Source organism: Ammospiza nelsoni, chromosome 3, assembly GCF_027579445.1.
Source record: "Ammospiza nelsoni isolate bAmmNel1 chromosome 3, bAmmNel1.pri, whole genome shotgun sequence".
NCBI lineage: Eukaryota > Metazoa > Chordata > Aves > Passeriformes > Passerellidae > Ammospiza > Ammospiza nelsoni.
In genome coordinates, this window is record NC_080635.1 from 61,750,779 (window position 1) to 61,769,087 (window position 18,309).

Genomic DNA, 18,309 nt, shown 5'->3' on the forward strand with positions numbered 1-18,309 from the left:
CAAAGGCAACAAGCTCTTTAATTATAGCCTTCAGGGGCATTGTTTGATCACTGTAAATAAACTGCTTTATTCTAGGTTCTGTTAAAATGTTGGTTTGGGGGGGTTTTTGCATTATATTGCATACATCTTTCTCAAATCAAACCATTCTGTTCTCAAGGCCATTTGATTTGCATTTTCAAAGAGTTACATTTTCTTTGTGACTTGAGTGGGAAAAACAAAGTTATTTTTGAGCAACAACAAATAAATGTTAAAAAGTGCATTTTAATTAAAATTTTATTTTTCAATATATTGTGTGAGGGCTCCATATTACACAGCTGAAGTAAAATCTCTCAGGGTCACATTGTCACAAAGTGGGAATTTTCAAATGTTTTAAGATTAATTATCATGGTTTCAAAAAGGAAAAAGTACTTTTATTATCCTTTTTGAAAGCTATGCGCTTTCCCTGGCTCCCTTTTACCAGCACAAATATTTGCTGCAAGTGCCTAGGTAACATTTTTCTTGTCTGAATGTAATCTTCATTGTATTATTCCAGGCAGACTGCCAAGCAAGGGCTAAAATCAGGGCCAAAGCAACCTAGTTGCAGACAAATATGTAATTAAAATCAATACTGTATGTGCAAATGTACCCCCAAAAATGTGGCTGGCAGATTTTAATTTTTTTTTTCTAAATCCTAGTATTAATAAAAATGAGCCTTCTGCAATCATGGTCTCAGACAGTTAGCAATCACCCATCCAACCTCTCATCCTTATAATCTTTCAAATTCTTGGCCTATTATTTCAAATAAATCTGGTAATACAAGTTTTACTATTGATAATCTGTTGAAAGTTGGTCTCTGATATCTTAGATGGAAAATGTGGTGGCAACCTCCATCATTCCATTATTATATATCCAACTTCTCTTCTACAAAAGAAAATTACTATCCTGTGGTCCTTACTTATTGCAAAGCATTTTGTTTGCCAGTGGATTATGCACCCATGTTAATTTCTTTGATGGTAGGACAATGACCTCCCTTGATTTTTATTTTCTTGGGGGGTTTTGTGGAATCACTCTGTGGCAGATATAGACTGAAATGGTCATTAAATATTCAATAACAGTTTTTAAAGAGCTTTAGCCCCTTAACTGCCTCATTTAGTAGATGAGGGAAAGGCTGTGGATGTTGCCTACTCAGATTTTGGGAAAACCTTTAGCACAGTCTCCCACAGCATTCTCTTGGGAAGTGGGCAGCCCACAGCTTGGACAAGTGTACTCGTCACTGGATATAAAACTGGCTGGATGGCCAAGCCCAGAGAGTGGTGGTGAAACAATGACAGGAAAGACATTGAGGTTCTGGAGCTTGCCCAGCAAAGTAAAAAAGAGCTGTTGAAGGGGATTGAACAGAAATCCTATAAGGAGCAGCTGAGGGAGCTGTGGAATTTAAGCCGGGAAAAAACAAGGCTGAGGAGATCTTATCATTCTCTAAAACTACCAAAAAGGAGGCTGTGGTGAGGTGAGGGTTACTCTCTTCCCCCAGGCAACCAGTGACATAACTACGGAAAATGGCCCCAAGTTGTGCCAGGGGAGGCTCATCTCAAATATTGGGAAAAAAATGTTCACTGAAAGAGTGTACTGGAGAGAAGCACTGGAACAGGCTGCCCAGGGAAATGGTGGAGTCACTATACCTGGAGTATTAAAAATGTGAGTATTAAAATACCTGGAGTACTAAAAATGTGAGACATGGCACTTCATGATCAGTATTAGCAGCGACCAGCCTCCTGATGGGAGCTGTAGCAATTTCCACAGAGGCAGCTGAGTTAGTCTGTGTTGAATTCCTAAGGGACTGAACAGTGCAAACAACTATACACTATTTTTACAGTAAGAAAACCAGATTGTCCTTTTTATTTAGAGAGCAGCAGCTGTCTTGCTCTTCTGCTCAGTACCCGAAATGTTGAAAGCATGCTTAAACAGCACTTTTCTTCACCTGGCACTGGTTGATATTTGTGTGGCACTGTATTCCAGAATACCTCTGAGTTAGTCGTCATCCTGGTGTGCAGCAGGAAGCCTTCTGGGTGAGTTTGGAATCTAAGCACAGCAGAGATCTTAAGCCTGTACAGGGTCCTCAGCAAGGGAAAACAGGGGATGTTGTCCCATCCAGCCTGTGAACAGCATCTTCCAGATGGTTTTTTAATTTATTTTTTCAATCAAGATGCATTCTCCAGAGGGTTAAAAAACCTACATCATCTTCAGGGAAACTGAGGATTTTCTGGTGTTCATCTCAGTTGTTGAAAGCATTGCACAAGCAACCAATAGGTTTTTCTGGACACATATTCACAAAAGAGCAGACTTACCCAGTTGCTCAGCATTACTCGCCAGCATTCTCCTGTTGTTTTTGGTGCTCTGTTGAGGCTTTGGGTAGGTTTAGGCTAACACAAGAATAAATTATGCTCAGACTGGGCTCCCAGTGACTTCTCTTGAGGTCTAGGAGATAGTCAAGCACTTGTCATTTGCAGGTGCTGCAGCAGAGTTAATAAATAGATCACAGACTCAGTAAGAGATGCTTATCAGCCTAGGCTACATTCAGGACTGGAACTGTTCTTGAATGAAGACCAGAAAGATCAGTCAGCTAATTGTTGGGGTTTTTGGTGTGACACTTGGGTGGAAAAAAGAAAAGTAAGCTGTTTTTGGTTTTTCTTTTCTTCCCACTATCCTCACCATCTACAAGGAGAGCTGTAAAGAGTGTTGCTCTTCAAGGAAGGGAGTTCTGCCAGCAATAATGATATTTCAGTACTGGCCTTCTCAATTATTGATTGCAACTATGTAGTCAGAGGTCAGGTTTTAAATATTTCTCATTGCCTGATACCATTCTTCTTACCTAGGTTAAAAAAAAAAAAAAAGTAAAAAGGCAAAACTTTAAACTGAACAAGATATAACTAAGGGCTTAGAGCCATTGTGTGAAGGAATATCTCTCTTCTCAGAGGAGATAAAGCAAAAGGCAAAATTAACCCTGAGAACCCTTTGGGGAAGGGAAAAATGGAAATGAGAAAGAAAGTATTTTAAGTAGCTGAACAATACTGATAGGAGAGCAAATAAATACACTCACCAATACATTGGGAGTGGAAATGAGAACAGTGTTTCTCATGACAAGGGAAATGAAATTTTGAGATGAGATTTCAGAAAGAGCATGCCCACATTGCTTCAGGACAGATCTTGGTTAGTTCTTGGGAGGAAATGCACAGAAGAACAGAAACTAGTATTAAAGTCAACATTTCTGATGTTGTGTGTTCAATGCAATTCTATCTACAAATGGAACACTATGTGTTCACTGCATTGCCTTTATATATATAGTTAACTGATCCCATGCCCCAAAGCTTCTGCTTATCTCCTGCAGAAACCAGGAAGAATTTTCCTTCTTCTTCATAACTTGACTTTTGAGTTTTTTGGCTTTGTTCTTCTCCCTGTGCATCTGCTTCTGAAACAGTAAAGGTTGACCACAGCTAGAATGGAGAAGGGAGGACTGGTTTTGGTGAAACAAAATACAGTTCAAGGTTTTGCTGAAGAAGCGCTGAAACACTTGGCTGGATTGCTTTGTTCCTTTTCTGAGAGTTCTGAACATGACAGAAAAGGAATTTTTTGCTGCCAGGTCTGAATCAATATGCTAATTTCAACATGGGACAGGGATTGCCATTGGTAATTTGCCACTTTTCCAATTTCTAGTACTTTCTTCAGGTCTTCTGTTACCACAGGAAACTCAAATGCTGGTTGCACTTAGATGTCTCCTGTCATCTCCCTGGGTACCTTCAAGGCTCTGTGGGTTTTTTGTATCCTGCTGTAGTCTGTTGTTTCCTATGGGATAAACTATGCCCTGTGCTGTGCAGAGCCACCTTTAGTGAGCTCCACTGCCTGCTGGTTTCAGGAGACAGCTCCTGACAACCCAGGTAATCCTATGCTCTACCTCAACCTATTCTGGTCTAATAATTTGGAAATGTAGATTCTTCAGACCTTGTTCTCCTTGCGTGCATTTAAGAACCATGTACACACAGAGCTGATTGGTCATTGAAGTCACCAGATTGTTTTTCTCATGAACCTGAAGGGAAAATTAGGCTAATTATCACAAGACAAGTATTATTTCTTATACTTTAAGTATTTTTTTTTGTTTTCGCTCAAAGAGGTAAAGACATATGACAAAGCAAGAAAAAGCTAAATAATGCTTTTCTTTCCTTTTGCATTTCTTTTCAGACTCCATCTATGAGATGTTTGGAAATGAATTCTCCCTCTCAACAGAAGAAGTCATTAAAGTTATTGGCTTCAAAATTAATAAACTCATAGCAAGTATCTGTGAGAATAATGAAGTCAGCCAGTTTTCAGCCAAAGTGGAATTACCACTAAATTTTCCTGGTATGGTATTTCATGAATACATGTTTTTGAGAAATTATAGCCCTTAGTAATCACTTTTGTTCATTTTATTGATTTGCTGTCTTGATTCATATTTGAGGTTGCAACTCAGCTGTCAAGAATACAGTTTTATCAGATGGTACAAGACATAGTCAACTAATTTTTCAATTTCAACTCTCTTACAGTCCTTTCTCTTGGATAGAAGTTACTAATATTATAAAGTTTTGTGGTTGGTAATGCTTTCTACACTTGGAGTCCCTTGGTGTAAGAATTACAACAAAAATCTTCTTTTCATTTACTTATGACTTTGCCAAAACTTGTCTGAGCTGAAATCTTCCTTGTTGTGTTCTTAAACTATGATGTATTTACCATTACTTCATCTGTATTTTATTATTATGGGTATAAAATATTTTCAATACTCTGTTTTCAATACTGCTTTTGTTTTAATGATTTTTGCTAACTATGATGGTCAGAATGGCTGCTCCATGCTTGGAAACAGGATTAGAGGGGAATGGATGTGGTTTTCTGCTTAAAAAGTAATTTTTAATTGTTCTATAGAGAAATCCAAATATGTTCATATTTTGGAGGATGGACTTGAAATTTGGCATGTGGTACTGACTTGTGGAACCATACTTCCCTTTGAGGTACTTGAACCATATCTATGGTTCAAAATATGGTACTTGAACCATATCTTCCCCTCTCCATGTTACCTTGTTCAGGAGAGCTGGCCAAGTACTGAACCCAGTACCAGTTCATCATGTGTCATATTTATTAATTTCTGAATTTTGCTCTCATCTCAGTTCCTCCACTGCTAGGGCCCAGCAGCATTGAACAGGGAAGTGAATAAAGCACAGAGGGAGAAGTGTGTCTCCCATGTGAGTTTCCCAAATGTGGGAAGTAGAGGAGACAAACTGCGTTAGAAAAATGGTAGAAAAAGTTTTGATCTCAGAGCACGACAGAAGGATGCAGATTTTCCATGCAAAGATCGGAGAGTGGAGGCAGCTGCAGGTGGTTTCAGCAGCACAGGAAGACCCCACCCACCCACAGGTTTGCAAGCAGGGCATTTCCTATGCTGGGAGTCTTGCAGGCAGCAGAGGTAATGGGAGCCCCTTGGTGAGAGGAGATGAGCAAGCTGCATGAGGAACTGCATGAGGAGGGCAGTGGGAGTGGGAGGGAGTCTGGGGGACAAGTTGTGGGACACATGCGTAAAGGAAACACTGGTACAGAGCACACACAGAACGCAACAGACTTCAAGAGTCTGAGATCATGCCCAGGACTCACTTTGACCATCAGTCTAGCTAATGGACTGAATGAGACTACAGTTTTGTACAAAAAAATCCCCACCCTAAATATTTAATTAGCACTGTATTGTACTGAAAGCACATGGGAAATTAAATTGATGCTGCATGGGGAACATGATATGAGTGTTTTCTAGTGTTTGAGTGCTTGACTTAATAACCTCATTGATGCTCTTCTAAAGTCTTGCTGAGTATGCCAGAGTGTGCATGTATAGGATTTAGGTTATGCCAGTATCCAAGCTGGGACATGCTTTTTCTGCAGAAGGACACAAGACACACTTCTTGAACAAATAAAATGTAAAAGTCCATGGGAATGATGAAATGTTTCATCTGAATTCTACAAAAAAAATCTTCTGCTATGCCTTTATTTGCCATCTCTAAAATACAATTTCTCTCTGAAATAGTTGTGTGTATATAACTTCCCCCCCGCTCCCAAATAGATCCTCATTTTACCTTCATGTTTTTCTTATCCTGTGAATCAGAATGGTTTCTATGACCACTTATAAAAAGACTTTTTTGGAATGCCATTTTCAAGCACTAGTAGGGCCCAGACATAGAGATAAAAGACCTTTTAATTATCTGTGGCTATCTAGAGATATTGAAATACTACTCTCCTGTGAACTCTCAAGATACTTGGTATTTTTCTTGTAATCCAAGTTTCTCTGATATTATTAAAATTTCTTCTATCTCTAAAATTCATACACCGATAGAAATATATTCTAAATCTTGATTGGCAGATGAGGTTGAACATTTGAATCCCAAAATATCCAACACAACAGAGTGATAAAAGTAATCCTAAATTTATTAATGTTGAAGGTCCCGACTGTTAGAACAGAAAGACTTGTGATTTCAAATGCTTGAACCTGGAATCGGGATTTATTTGCATTCAAGTGATCAGTTTTACAACCTGGCATTTGGATGCTGTTGCCCTGCTGAGCACATTTTCAAATTTGATCTAATCACTACAATTTTCATGCATAGTTATGAACTCTCCCAACCAGTGTTCTAGAAAACTGGGTTATTTCACTTGAAAAATAAATTCAGAGTTCATTTTGCTGAAATTTGTCATTATTATCCTCCACATGATGGGTATTACTGAACAGCAGCACTGAAGAGGGGCGTAATGGCACTTCTTATTAGCCCAACAGGGAGCACCACTTTCCTGTTTTTCTCTGTATATGTACTCTTATGTATTCAAGAGCTATTTGGTAAGATATAAATTTGTCATTTCTCTAGTTTAGTTCTTAGCTGATGAATGATTCTGCTCTGTAGAGTCAAAATTTCCCAGTCTCTTGCTCTTTCTTGACCTTTTTCCTTTTCACTTTATTACATAGACGTGCTAAGATCTAACTGAAACACTGTACATGAAACATGGCTTGCCCCCATCTCTTGAACGAAGCGCAGAACTGAATTGCAGATGATCTTTTTTGTGCCACCTTTGACTTAATTCAATAAAAATTTCCACAGGTCTCCAGGAGGCTGACCCTGTATTTACATTGTATGTACAGTGCCCTCTTGCCAGCGCTGATGCAAAGAGATCTCTTTGCTCTTTTCCATTTCCTTTGCCATGAGCTCTTTTGCATGCCATGGGCTCGTGTATCCTTTCACTGCACACATACTGGCACGAATGAGCAATGCTCCTATCTAGGATACTCTGGGGATAGCAGCTCTGAGAGTGAAGAGCTAGGCTCATTGGCCTTAAATGAGCCCTACTCTTTGTCTTTCTGAACGCATTTGCAGTCTTCAGAACTCCTTTTTTTCTTCTCAGATCCTTGATAAAGGCCTAATCTGCCCTCTGCATTAGAGAAACCGCTGCAACCGCAAGTTCACTATCTGTGTTATTTCTTTTATCCTCATTCTAATTTGTTCTTTTTCATGCCTCAGAGGACAGGGCTGTTCTTTCTGTGCTCATACACTGGGTAAAATAATAGAAGTCTGCTGTTACTCTAGACACTTCAATGACTACATCTAACCACATTTTGAACTACAATTTTCACTACTAGCAAATTAACAGACAGGTAATTTGCACAACAGCTGAATTGTTTGCCAGCACAAATGATTGCATTTCATTCTGTTTTATTCCTTCTGCAAAAAACATTACTGGACTGCCCCTGTTCTCATGAGGTCCCTGACTGTTGTTGCTGCTCATTCCTATGTAGTCTGACAGAGACAGCTGAGCATGACTGCCCCTTTGAGCGCTAATCTGCAAGTCAGTGACCACCCAACACATCCGTGGAAGAACAGGGATTAGGCATTCAAAGGCTCATCTCAGTACTAGGTGAGGAAGAGCTGGCTTTTGGGACAGGATGAGAGGAGGAGGATGCTGAAGCAGAAGAGGTAGTGAGTGGGTGTTGGAGGTGTGGGAAAAGAGGAATAGCAATTAAGTCATGTCCAGAGAAGGTAGAAACTGTGCTCTTCCCAACTTTACTTGGGGAACAGAAACTGCTAGTCTGGGAAAGATAATTTGTTCTGCTCTTCTTTTTTCTTGGAGGCTGCTTGCTACCCTACTAGGCAAGCCTAACTATTGGTTTTCTCAGCTTTCTGTGGGGGAAAGAGAGTAAAATACTCCCTTCCTTCAGGAGTCTAATTAAGACTGAAAATAGGAAGTCCATAAAGCTCCAGAGTGGTACATTTTACACTACAGACAGTAAAAGAGAACTGCATATACTCTTCTGTAAAAAAGTGGTAAAAATATCCTTCTATCAAAATGTGCTTTCCCATAGGACATTCAGTCTTGTGATCCTCTGGCTATGTTTTCTCTCCCACACCAGTGAAATAATTTTCTCAGATTCTCAAACTCTCTCCGTGTCAACTTCTTGAAAAGATGGGCTGATGATGTTTGGGGCTTACTAATCATTCATTGTATTATATCTAGGCAGACTTTACCTAGTGAAATGTCACAGAGGCTTCTTAGAGTGGAATGATTACATTTCCCCACTATTATTGTATATGTGCATAGCTCTTCTTATATGACCATTTTATTTTCCTTCAAACCATTGGACACAAGTACAGTTTGGTTGTAGACCAGATTGCATTTAGAAAGTAAATCTATAGGAGCAAGAATGCCAGATCTTGATAAACCAGATGGACTTTTTTCCAAATTTGTTATTTCCATCTGTCTTTCCCCCTTACAGTCCACCAAGATCTCTTGGGAAAATCTAAGTGAATTTGATTCAGGCGTTTTATGGTTTGTGAAAAAGTATAAAAATATTTTTGCTTGACCTCAAAATGTCCAAATGTTAGCATCTCAAACTTACCATATGTCTCCTCCTCCTGGAGGTTTCCTTGTTATCTTAGATTTGGAAAACATTTATTTTTGCAATTTGATTCAAAGTGATTTTAATAAGACTCTGAATTGTTCCGGATAATATTGTTTGTGTTTTTATGGTTCTGTTTTGTTTTTTACATATATACAGTATCAAGGAGAGCATTTATGACAGGATACCGTGTCAGAATATGGCAGTGAATTCCACCCAACATACCAAAACAGTCTTTTATATATTTACCTATGTTATATGTAGAGAGAAACATCTGGAACTTTGCACGTTCATGGCCAGTCAGAGGTGGCTGTTAGGTCGTGTCAGGAGTCTGATCAATACAGAAGCTAAGTATGCAAGCCCACAGGGCTCTTCTCTTGCCTAAGCAAGCATTCTGTTACCAAAATTACAAAAACCACCACAACAGAAGGCAAACATTCTTCTGTTCCCATCCTTGACAAAGCCAGTCTGCCTGAGCCAAGGAGTTAATCAGGTGTCTGGTTTTGCATAAAATCTGATAATTATGCTTCCATATGACACCTGCTTTCCAACCTGGGATGTTCATCAGTTTGTTGCTGAAATAGCTGTCTTCCAAATAACTTTGTAGGCCCAGCAAAATTAGGAGCCTCAGACTATTGTCAAACTCATAGAAGATAGGAATGTTCTTCATACCTGTACTTTGCCAAATATTTTCAACTGGAAGTTTTTTGCACAGTTTATGGGGGCTTTTTGATGTAATTCAGGGGTATTTGTGTGGGGCATACACTTGCTCCTGTTTTACAGATAGATAAGCATAGTTACTGCCTTTGGGACGCATCATAAGTACTTTGAATATCCTTTTTAATGAAAAAGATTCCTATTTGTTTTCTCCCAGCACTGCCAAGAGATGATACCCATCTTGTGCTTGCAAAGCATGATACTGGAACACTGTTTGTCTTTTCCACAGGTTCAGTTTGTCACTGGTGCCTTGTCACAGTGATACTTTCTAAATGCTGATGAACCTGTTTGTGTTGATCTGCACTGACATGCTCCAGTGATGATTAGGACTGTGGTAGATAATTTCCTTGCTAATAATTGTGTTAAAATGGCAATGAGAAACATTGCAAATATCAGTGGGAGAGGCTGACCCTGTATTTGCATTGTATGTACAGTGCCCTTGAAACTATGTTCAAGTTACACTTTGTATATTCATGCATGAACAAAGTTCATGCATGTTCCTTGCAGCCCAGCAAAAAGCCTGGAGGCTTTCCTGCAGGTTTTCCTGCAGTGAGGACATATATGTAGGGAATGCACTGACACAAGGGTACTGACTTCACACAGGAAAAGCTGGCTGTCATACAGACAATTGTGAAGGCACAAATTTGCAGAAAGAAGTGACATTGGTGCAACTGGTGACTATTTCTGCAGCAGATCAAAGAGGTTATTACTGCTTGGGCTGCTGACAGGCCCTCAGAGATGCTTGTTCAGAGTTACTAGTGGCTACATGGGACACACAGAACCAAATATGCCCGATCTGTTGATGAATTCAGTTAAAAGCTGCTCAACAGACAGAATCTTAATTATGTCTCCTTTAACAAGAGCAGTGCTAAAGTTACAAAGTGAAAGTACAGGAGTTTGCTGCTGTAAAGAATCACAGCAATCCTGTAGCCACAACCATCTCCTTCCAAAAAAACCCCAACATTTTTAAAGGCTGTTGTGATAGATGTAATTATTTGACACATCCATTTAAAGAAATACAATCTTAGGGACATCCAGATACCATACAGGGCCTTCAGTTGTGTTGATTATGGTCAGTAGTGAAAGTCAGTAATGGAAAACTTCAGAAGAAAATAAGCACCTTGCTTATTTTTAAGAGAAGCAATATCTCCTGATCCAATTTGTTAAACAATCCCACAGTCAGGGGAGGTCTAGTGAAGGAAATTTGTGTCTTCCCAAGATCCAACAGCAACTGTGTGGTCTGGCAGCATCTCACCTTACTGAAATCTAGGTATCTGCTGGGACATCCGGCACTTGGCTGAGGACGATTGGGTAGGATATTTAAAATCTTTCAGACATGGCTTAAACTACTCATGGGATTTGAAGCTGCCATAAGTGTCTTTAGTGGTGCCAACCAGGCTCTTTGACACCCCATCCCTTGCCTCCTCCTTAACAGCCAAAATGGGAGTGTACCTTTACCCACAAAGTGCCCTCTCTGCAGTCCAGAGGAGTCAATAGCACGGAGAAGCAAAGCCATAGGATTTTTGCTGGCTTGCTTTGGCAGACAAAGGGACAAAAGGCACAGTGACTGCCAGGGAGCTTGGCTTCTTTGTCGTTGTAGCTGTAGCTATTGGTTTAGTTGTGACTAGCAAACTCGGCCTAGAAATAACCTCTATTCTCGCTTATATTCACTCGAAAGCGAGTCTTTGTCAATGTCTGTCTCAGGAAGCTGCGCTGCAATTCCATAAGGCAGCATTCACAATTCTGCCACGCCTTGTGAGAAAGACAGCTGAATCACACAGTTCAGCTAAGACCTGCTTTTTAGTCCTCTCAACCCTCCAGTTCATCTTCCTTTATGAAAACCCTCACACAAATATAGAAATGTACACATTTTTTTTGCAATGGAAACTCCTAATGAGACAGATCCAAAGGGCATGATTAACATGAAGTAATAATGTCCCTAGGAGATTGGGAAGCTTAGATACAGCTTCTGCCTTGCAGAACTTCAGCATTTTAATTGCCTCGTGATGGCTGGAGTGCTACAACACCCAGACTTTGAATTAATCCAGCTGGTGGGCTGGGCTGTCAGATACGCTAAAATCTATTTGCTCTTTCTTATCCGTAGGTGCTACTCTTTCATTTGGGATGTATCTTTAAACACACTTAGTCTAGGAATTCCCAGTCTGTGTGTGGAAGGTTACATGGTACTGATGTTTAGACAAGAAACTTATCCTGCATGAACTGATCACATTAATGTTGTGTTTCCTCATACCACATCTGCATTTCAAAGGCTGGTTTCCTGAGAAGATGGATAGGAATTTAGGATATTTTTTCTTTTTTTCTGTGGCAAAGAAAAATTTTACTGGGGACTAAGAATGCTGGATGTCAGAAATTAGATACCTGTCAGAAAGGGTTATTTCCAGCTGCCTATGTGTTGTACCAGCTGATATTGCCTCTATAGAGTCGTATTTTTAGCAATTGAGCTATCATCTATGAATTATTTGATGTGCTTTGCTCTCCATTTTCATAACATTCACAGTCTAAATTTTGGAATTACTTTCTTTGTGTATTTTCCTTTTTATAATGCAAGTTTTGTGTTCTTAGGTCTTTATAAGGTTGTGGCAGATAAGACTCCATATGTCAGCATTGAAGAAATTGCAAGAAAAGTCTCTATTGGGCCAACAAGGTTTGGCCATCCTTCTTTCTACAGTGCCAAGGATATAAAATTGGAAAATTTCACTATCAAGCATGATGAGCAGATCACCTTCAACTCAGTGGAAGAGGTCCACGGAATAATGGCTGTGAACTGTGTCGTGGTCAGAAATAACCAGTCTCATTCCTTTACTTTGCCCCTTTCACAAGAAGGAGAATTCTATGAGTGTGAAGATGACCAGATGTACACCTTAAAAGAGATTGCAGAGTGGAAAATCCCTAAGGGTAGAAACCGGATTGTTAAACTTTCCACTACTTTACATATGTGGGACTCCTCTAGTCCACTTCCTCAGAACTTTGATGGCTGTTTGATTCTCATGCCTGTCTACGAAGTGCAGGCAGTAATGAAATGTAAGTAGGAATACAATCTGTGTTCTGTTGAACTTGGTGTAGCTAAGTACAAAAGTACCCTTAAATGCACAACATTTTCTTAAACTAGCCATGAAAGATTCAGTTTGTTAAAAATTCCTTATCCATATTTGCCACTAATGTTAGTTTCAAGAGGAAGAAAGATAAAAATAATATTTTGTTTAGTATATCTTTATCATCTGTTAGTTTAGATTATTACCTTGCATTTCTTTCTGTTGCCATTTTGTTGATCACTAAAATTAAATCCTCATGGAAAATATATGCATAGTAAAAAGGTTGAGTTTAGGAATTCTGTTCAGTTCCCAGATTCTCTTTCTTTGCATCTTAGACTTCAGCCATGGAGAAGCCCCTTGGTGGCTTCATATGGCTATGTCTAGGAGGTAGGAAAAGAAAACAAAAACAATTGCACATGTTGCAATACACTTAATTACCATTTAATTTTCAGAATAAGGATGTTAGAGAAAGGAAAATCATATTATTTTATTCTGTTGCAGAAACAAATACCAACTGAATATAAACACAAAAAACTCATGGACAATTTCTGAAACCTGTAGGTTTGAGGAAGCAGAAAAATTAGAAAACCAGTATCTTTAAAAGTTTGGACTCTGAGTTTTTATTTTAAAAAACTCCAAAATATTTATGACACTAGTTGTTCCATCAAAACCTTGATACAACAGGGTTCTGATTGCAGGATAGTAGCTTAGCTTTTGGGAAGGTTTTGTTGCTTGTTGCATTTACTAGAAGCAAACCAATGAGCTCCATAGAAATTGAATCCTAACAGAAGTATGGCATTCATGAGGATATTTAGCAAGAAATCTTTTCACAATTGAGCATTTCTCTGTTGAATTATGTAAGCAAATGGACAAAAGAGAAAGAAATAAAAGCAGGCAGAGATTGTTAACACAATATACCATAGTCATTATAGGCTTATCATAAGACATTCAGCTGTGCTTGCTATGTGATTTAATGTGTGAGTTTGGAAAATATAACTTCACAAGATAAAGCAACTGTAATATAGAAGTAAAATGTAAAAGTAATGTTTGCTGTAACTCTAGCTACATACAGGGGTCTAGCTTATCTCCTGAAGCTCAGTTAACTCAGGTTTATTGATATATCCACTAAGATATATATGTGCGGAATCAAGAGGAATTTAATGCTCCTGAAAATCTTCAGAAGATTCAGAAATATTTGGTATTCACTTGTCTTCCAACCAGTTATTCCAATAAGGATTGTATTTGTTGTTTTTAATTTAAATTTCTTGGTGTTTTCAACATATAAGAAGCATTGCATATGTCCTAAATAACTAATACAAATTGGAAAAGTAGGCTTCATGGTACATGAATAACTGCTTTCTTGTGAACCATGAAGAATGGATTTTTACCCCTTTTAGGGGGACTATAAATAGACACAAGATAAATTATGAGAATTACTATCCACTCTAAAAAAAAGATTCCTGATAACTGGGATAAATGATTACATTTTCACAGGCTGTGAGCAGAATCCTCTTTACGTTTCATTATTAATAACGAACAAGTTGTGTCTGTGGAACTCTCACAAATGCTCATAGAAAGTTTCATTTTCACCAGTCATTTTCCTTTGTTGTCTTTTCCTTTTGGTGCTCAGGATGTTTATCAGCTCAAGGTGTCAATGTGACAAAAGCAGAGTCAGAACAAACAGATCCTGAATTAGTGTCATAGAACTCCGTCATATAAAATAAATCCGATACCAACTTTTCAGTATAAAATATTGGTATGTCCCGCTACAAGGAAGTGTGAATCTAGCATATACAATCCCTTTGTGTAGGTCTATGCAGAATGAATCTTATTGAAGAGAGTCATTAAATATTATTTGCTTCTTAAATTTTACTGCCTTGGTCAGCGATCTGTGGTGTCACTGACTTGGAGCCAAATTCTTAAATAAGCCTTAATTACATAGTCAGCTTTGTTCTTGGAAGTTTTGCATTCAAAATTTTGCAATTTCAGTTGTGGTATAAGAGCTGTTGCTCCCTGTCAGGTTGTTGAATTCACTCGCTCAGTTCTGATAGCGAATAAAACCAGGTGAGGCAGAAAAAGATTCAACAGTTCCAGAGAGGAACATAATATTAAAATGTCTTAATTCATAAAAATAACTTACTCTTAGTTTATACAAAGACTTTGCCATTTTTTTAAGTCATATTATTTCCTAATAATTACAGATGTTTTAATTATTCTTATAAATATCAAAATACCTTTTATCCCCCAGTCTGGCTATAGCAGCAACATGTTGTTAATGGATCCAAATGCTATTTATTTATTAAAAATGTTTCCCCACTCATTTCTTTGGAGAAACTCTAAACCACTATGAAGTAAAAGAATAAAAATACAGCTTGCACCCAATAGTCTGAGAAGATAAACAACTGATTAAACTTGGAGGTATTGTGAGGGAAATAGTGAACTAGCCTTTTCTTTTTCTCAAACTTTGTGTTCACTTGCACACCTTATTGTCTCTCTTCATTTGTGTGGTCTCATGCATATCTGATGACCATATCTCTCAAATTACAACAATTAGACTTTGGCTGGCCCAGTTAGTAGTGCACATTTACACATGGACATGCATGCCTCAGGGAAGGTACTTTTGGTGTCTGGCCAACAGGGCGTGTATTTTATTTCAATGTCAGTTCGAAAACAAAACCCAATATATTTCTTTTTCTTTTCAGTTCGAAAGGACATAATTCATATCCTCTCAGATCTGGATGTTGAGGTCAAGGATGTAACAGACCATTATGATATTAGCTCTTTCCTTCAGCCACTTTCTTTGGAAGATATATTTGAGAGAACAAGCAAAGAATTTCCTATGGTTGCTCAGATAATGGAAGGGCCTTCGGGAAACCAAAAACCTTATAACTTATTGTCTACAGGGAAAGAGATTGTCATCTACAAAAAGTACCAGGCAGCAAGAGTCCTAGCCTCTGAGATGAGAAGTGATTCCTCCAAAAGACATTATTTAATCCCTATGAGCTACAAAGGAAAGTTCAAGAGAAGACCTCGGGAGTTTCCAACTGCCTATGACTTAGAGATAGTGAGAAATGAAAAAGAACACCTTCATGTTGTAGCAACTAAAGCCTTTACTTCCCCTCATAAAGAGCTTTTTTCTGTTTCAGTTGGAGATCAATTTCTAGTTCAGCAATGCCAGACTAGTGAAGTTCTATATGAGGGAGGAAAGAAACTCATAGATGTTTTAGCTTGTGAGCAAATACTAAGTGACTCATATAAAAAAGTGCTCCTCCCTATGTACATGGAAGGAGGCTTTGTGGAAGTGGTTCACGACAAGAAACAGTACCACCTCTCCGAGATTTGCAAAGAATTCCATTTGCCTTTTAATGTCAAAGTGTCCGTCAGGGACCTTTCCATTGAGAAGGATGTCTTGGCTGCTGCTCCTGGTCTGCAGTTTGAAGAAGAAATCACAGACTCTTACTTGCTGATCAGTAGTGCCAGCAGTCCGGTGGAGAGCTGGGAGATCCCTGTGTACCGCTTACACATGTTGGTCCATTTGCTCAACAAAAACGTCCAGACAGTTGCACCGCCTGTGACGAGGACAACAGTGGAAGAGGTCAGCGAAGAGGAATACTATATGTTGAGAAGATATGAAAACCTAACCCTCCATCCACCACCCAGGCCTCCCAAAAAGCCAACAACAGCACCACCACCTACTTTTGCAGTGCCTAAGCAAGATGTGTCTGATGTACTGCAGGCTCCAAAGGTAAGGTATCCCATCTTGTCTTTGAATGTCTTACAACCACAGGTCATGTTCTGTGGGTTTAAAGTCTTCATTTCACTGTTGCATCCTTATGCCATGTACACAGATGGTCTCTCAGCTCCCTGTAATGGGCAAATTAGCAATTACAGACAGGAATGGCTAAAATCTCCAGTGTGTGTTAATTGATCCATGAAAAACAACGGAACCATGCCGACTCACAGCAGAAATCTTGGCTGTATAATTTTGCATGGATAATCCTTTACTGCACCATTGTAAAAGTGAAGGGAGGGATTTGAAGTGCCTGTATTTAAATCTTTATTAAGGGGAAGCATATGTTTTTGTGATGTAAAGATAATTTTGCTCAGCTGGAAATTGTGGAATTAAGTTCACAGAGGGACAGGTTGTATTGAAATTTTCAAATTCATTGTTTTGCACTCACCCAAGTGGGAAATAGGTTTGAAATTTAAAAAAAAAAAAAAAAAAAAAAAAGCAGTTATTTTAGAATAGAAGCTGATATTAAAAAGAAGTGCCCCGTCCAGGACAATTTTCTTGATGTTTAACTAACTACGACAATGCATTTGTTCATTAATCTTTGTGTTGGGTCTGGCTGAGGTGCAGTTGATTTTCTTCACATCAGTCTGTGAAGTATTTTTTGGATTTTAGATTTATTCAGGGCTCATGACACATCAATCTTTTGGCTGTTTTACAGCCATGCACCCACAGTTTCAATGCCTTCTTGATTTCCCAGGCTTCCCCAAGGAAGTTCATTGGGGTTGACCAAGAGGTTGGGAGAGGACATAGATGGGAGCTGACCCCAGTTGACTAAAGGGATGATCCATGACACATAATACTGTGTTCAGCAATAAAAACTGAGGGGGTGATTTGCCTAGGAAGGCAACCATAACTCAGAGACTGGTTGGACAGCGGTCTGCTTGTGAGGGACTGCCTTTGCATCTCTGCTTTGGGGTTTTTCCCCCCCTCTACCTTCATTTATTAAGCCATCTTTATCTGAACCCACAACTTTTCCTGCTCTTGCTCTTACCATTGTCTCTCCTGATGAGATCATCATCCTGATGTCAGAGTGGACTGAGCACACTGTGTTGTGATTGCTATGCTTTAAATAAAGTGTAACTCATTTTATTTTGGGGGATTCAGAGGGAGATATTTTTTTGTGTGTTGGTATGAAACTGAAGTTGAATTGTAGCCTCTGATAGGGCAGCATTTGTGAGTAGCTCTCTTTGCCTGCTGGAGGTGTTCCTTCTCTCTTTCCTCAATTCCAAGACCACATGCAGGCCCAAAGCTCCACATAGGACCTGGGAGATTGTTACAACAGTCTATAGGAGAATTGAATGGATAAGGTGGCTCCCTAAGATAAGGGTACTACCAAAAAAAGATGTGTCATTTTCTCCTGTCTTTACTGCAGACATGTCTTTTCTTCTAATTTTTACAACGAATATTGAGCAGCTTAAATAAGACATCCTGTTGTGGAAGGAAGGATACATGAGAAACTTGTCCATGGAGCTCACAGGCAAGCAATCATCCTGGTACTGGCCAGGAGTAAAGAACTGAGGGAAAATTCCCTAAAGCTGTTTCTGGTCAATTTGTACCCTTGTCAGGAGGACTCCAACCTCCTGCAGTTACTGATGGCTGTGTGTGCAGAAAAGCAGGTGGATGCTGACTCCTGATCAGGCTCATGCAGAGGATAATATTTTCCTAAAGTGAGAAGAGAGCGGTAAGGGTAGGGGAGGGATGAGCTGAGGTTCTTTTGCACATTCATGAGTGAGAGCAACCTCAGACTGCAGCTGTCCAGAAAAAGGAGATCCTTTAAACAGTTTCAGAAGACATTTTTTAATTTTATGAGGGGCAGGTACCTT

General features: G+C 39.1%; 1 protein-coding gene across 2 annotated transcripts in view; it reads left to right on the forward strand.

Annotated features, from left to right (window-relative positions):
• The window catches only part of THEMIS (thymocyte selection associated), a 76,615-nt gene that overhangs the window by 9,378 nt on the left and 48,928 nt on the right, over nucleotides 1–18,309 (forward strand). For both annotated transcript variants that reach the window (XM_059468937.1, XM_059468938.1), the window contains exons 2-4: nucleotides 4,213–4,371; nucleotides 12,224–12,682; nucleotides 15,396–16,438. In XM_059468937.1, the coding sequence (XP_059324920.1) occupies nucleotides 4,213–4,371; nucleotides 12,224–12,682; nucleotides 15,396–16,438 (1,661 nt within the window). The remainder of the gene's footprint in view (nucleotides 1–4,212; nucleotides 4,372–12,223; nucleotides 12,683–15,395; nucleotides 16,439–18,309) is intronic.